This window comes from Agrilus planipennis, unplaced genomic scaffold, assembly GCF_000699045.2.
Source record: "Agrilus planipennis isolate EAB-ADULT unplaced genomic scaffold, Apla_2.0 scaffold127, whole genome shotgun sequence".
In the NCBI taxonomy this organism is placed as follows: domain Eukaryota; kingdom Metazoa; phylum Arthropoda; class Insecta; order Coleoptera; family Buprestidae; genus Agrilus; species Agrilus planipennis.
In genome coordinates, this window is record NW_020442450.1 from 238617 (window position 1) to 242813 (window position 4197).

The following is a 4197-nucleotide window of genomic DNA, read 5'->3' on the forward strand; positions in this document are numbered from 1 at the left end:
AGGTGAAAATTAAACGACCTCATCTGGCGAAAAAAATCTTGTTTCATCACGATAACGCACCAGCGCACACGTCAATCGTTGCGACGGCTAAAATCAACGATCTAAAGTTTGAATTGATGATGCCGCACCCTCCTTACTCTCCAGACCTAGCCCCGAGTGACTATTTTCTGTTCCCTAATCTCAAAAAATGGCTTGGCGGTAAATTTGCGGACAATGAAGAAGTAATCGAAGCTGTAAATGGTTATTATTTTGAGGAGCTTGACGAATCAGTCTATAGAGATGGCATTAATAGACTGGAACACCGCTATGAGAAATGTATCAGCCTTGGAGATTATGTTGGGAAATAAAAAAAAAAAATTTTTAAAAACCTTGTTTTTCTTGGTCAGGCCGGAAACTTATCAATCCACCCTCGTAAATCAGAGGATACCGCAGAGTCGAGTCAATAAAAAGAAGTCATTTCTAATTGAGCCATATTACTTTAAAATAGAGGTAATTAGTAATCAAATTATTATCAGCATCATCATCATCATCATAGGGTCGTCAATCCTAAGAATGGTTGGATACACACCTCCACTCTTTCCTATCCTGAGCTAATCTTCATATTTCCCTAAAGCAATAACATCCTACATTCTAAACCATCTATGTGGGTCTAACTAGTTATATTGAAAGTCAAATTCACTTGTCTTTTGCTATGCAGTAATCTGATTCTATGGCAATGAACTTTTCCTGATAATAAGTGTAGGAACAGGAACTTTTGGAAAGTAGTTTTGTGTTGAAAGAAAGGATCTCTAATCTAGAGATTAATTGATTCTTTTGCTGCTGAAATATATTACTAAATAAACAATTAGTACGGCAAAGTCCCCCATAACTCGAAAACGTTTAGATTTAGACAATTATGAGTTTTATAACACTTGTATAGAATAAAGAAACTTACAAAAGCAGACTTGCTAATTAAAAACGGTTAATAAACAGTTAGTGTAAAAAACAAGCTAAACCACCGACTTCGTAAACTATTAGTCATAACTTATCAATTATTATAATGATAATATAATACACCTATGAGTTTTAATGTACTTAGTAAGGGTGTGAAGAATAGATTCAACCAGCATAACAGTTTTAGCAAAAATCTGTTTGTTTATTAATCTTACTGCAAAAGTTAACGTTTTATTTGGGCTGCTCAGCCTATTTACCATTATCTTTATTAAGAATTAAAGTATAATCTTCCTAATCGAGTCTCAAAGCTTTTTCGCGTTTTTCCGAGTATGTTCAAAGTCCGCCCCCCCCCCTCCCCAAATCAGTCCCTATGAGGAATAATTACAACTAAAAAATTTACGGTTTTCAAATTTTTCTCCATATTTCTGCTATAAGACATTGCTTTTTGCAGGTACCATATAGGTTTTGATTCCCTTGAGAGCATAAATGGCCGTATTTTTTGATTGCGTTGATTTAGAATTTCATTTTTTCACAGCTCCAAGGAACTGCAGACAAGAGTGATTAATATTAATTTGAAACATCATTTCCTTCACTCATTTCTGAGAAAAAGAGCCTTGACGGAAAAACAGACAGACAACGAAGTGATCCTATAAGGTTCATTTTTTCTTTTTGAGGTACGGAACCCTAAAAGCTGAAGTCTTTTTCATATTTATTTATGTAAAATTAAAGATCGATGTAAAAACGGTATTACCCGTGATAATAAGTTTATGCTGTGTTACAACCTTAAAATCAAAAAAATATATTAATGACATCCAGTATAAAAATTAAGAACTACATTCCTAAGTTCATGGTCCATAAAACATGGTTCGGAATACACATTGTCAGGTTAACATCTAAAAGCCGTTCGAAAATTTTTTTTAGAGATAAGTTTGATACCTTAATGAAAGTTTGTACAAGCTGAATTTGATTGTTAAAAAAATCAATTTTCTATCATTTTGTTCACACATCGATGGTTCGATGTTTTAGAACAGGAGTGACCAACAAGTCGATTGCGATCGACCGATCGATCGCGAGGCCAATTTTGGTCGATCGCTCAGAATGTCCCGTATATCATAAACTTTGAAGGGATTGTAGATGACAAAACTCCCTAGCAACAGTTTAATGCAATCAATCTTTCCATTATTGTCAATTGAATTAATAAATTTTGTTAATAACTGTCCATGTTATTTTAATTCCCCCGGGCGTTAGTTTTTGGGCCCTTTAAATAACTATTGTTGTTGATTTTTACGTAAGCAGATAAGTCGTATATCTGTATTTCAGTACGAAGTATACTCAACGAGCTATTGATATATTAGCAAAAAGTAAGTCAAATTATTCTTTCATGATAAATTTTCCTGGCCCAAAGAAAAACTCGAAAGTGAAATATTGAAATCGAATTATCAGTCACACTGTATTTTATAACAACTTTTTGATATATTTACTAACAAACGGTATAACAACTTATACATTGCAGCTGATAAAAAAAAATAAATTGCATTTTAAGTTGGTAACCATTTATCTTTAAAAATTGTCGGAAAATCGAAAATTATTTAGATACCGCATATACGAAATAGTGCTACCATAAGTTGAGTCTAGCAATTTATTTTCTTTATAAGCCTATATCTCGAAAACTTAATTAGTGATTTGAAAGATAAAAAATAGTTTTCAATATATATTTTACTTATCTACCCATAGCTCACTGGAACGCACCTTATACTAAAACAGAGTGTATAAACACAGTATGCATTTCACACCCCTTTTTGCCTCTTAGACTACGCCTATGACAACATGTCGATCGCGACACACTTTTAAAATATAAAGTAGATCTTATATTCAGAAAAGTTGACCAGCCCTGTTTTAGAAAACCTAATGTCTAAGTAGTAATATTTTGATGAAAAATTGTCCTGTGTCTTGATGATTGCTAATACTAAACCTATAGTGAACTATAAGGTTTTACTGTAAGATTATTTAATAAGACTGTATTGATGAAATCGATATAAGTGGCAACGCCACCCACACGTTCATTTTATCTGTTACAATCCAGCACGCATTTACAGTGTTATTTAAGACTACATGGAATCCAGTTAAAAATCATTTAAAATGCCCGATTATTATTTATCAAAATTTGAAGCTATAATCAACGATAAACTGGCACAATAAAATTATATTTACATCTTTATTATCATAAGGTCGTCAGTCCTAAGACTGGTTGGACACGTACCTCGCCTCTTTCCTATCCTGAGCTAAACTTCGCATTTCCCTAAAACTAGAACCCACATCCTTAATTATTTGCAAACAGTCATCTAATCTAGGTCTTCCTCTACCCCTCTTCACTCCTGTTTCTGCCTCTAATATGTCTTTGACTAGTCCTTCATGCCTGAGAAGGTGTCCTACCAACCTATCTCGCCTATTTTTTATTGACTTCCATAGAGTCCTCTGTTCTCCTATTCTTTCTAATACCTCATCATTTCTAACCTTTTCTATCCACGTTATCCTCATCATTCACCACATTTCGAAGGCTTCGCACCCGTACAACGCCGCGCTCCAAACATACACCTTTAACAACCTTTTTGGAATTTCTAAATTAACCGTTTGCGAGCTTAGAAGTGACTTTTTTATTAAAGTCGACACGACCCTGCCCTATTCTCTGCTTTATATCCTTGCTACTCCTTCCGTCCTGACTTGTCTGACTTCCTAAATAATGTCTTGATAAAAGGAGAAGTGAGATTTGCAATATTTATAGGTTTATATAAATAATAATAACATCTTGCTTACCACTTATGAGCTTCGGAGCAATTGAAATTGTAATCCCAGTCGCAAATTCTATATTCCTGATTGAAGCTTGTTCCACTAGCACAGGCATGAGGAATTCGGGTACCTTTTTCATCACACATGTGGAAAACATTACAATTATATTCCTGGTCGGCGTAAAACCCCACAGGTTTATTTGTGCAATCGAAAGTAAATGTCATGTTTTCATAACTGTTCCCCCGTTTTACTCGCTGATATTGTTTCAAGTTATTTGGTTTGGACAAAACAAACGAAATACCTAAAAAATATTGTAAAATTAATAATTTGAATTATTTTTACTTTTATTTTAATATTTAACATATTTCTTCGCAAATACATCTATGATAGTCTTAATATTATAAATATTCTGGTTTCACCAAAGTCTCAAATAAACCATAAAGACGTTATTGATTTTTGAAAAATATATAGAATTAA

At 33.4% G+C, this 4197-nt stretch overlaps 1 protein-coding gene across 1 annotated transcript in view; it reads right to left on the reverse strand.

Moving 5' to 3' along the window:
* The window catches only part of LOC108736459, a 10592-nt gene that overhangs the window by 5167 nt on the left and 1228 nt on the right, over nt 1–4197 (reverse strand). The window contains exon 2 of the mRNA XM_018468900.1: nt 3748–4021. Within this exon, the coding sequence (XP_018324402.1) occupies nt 3748–4021 (274 nt within the window). The remainder of the gene's footprint in view (nt 1–3747; nt 4022–4197) is intronic.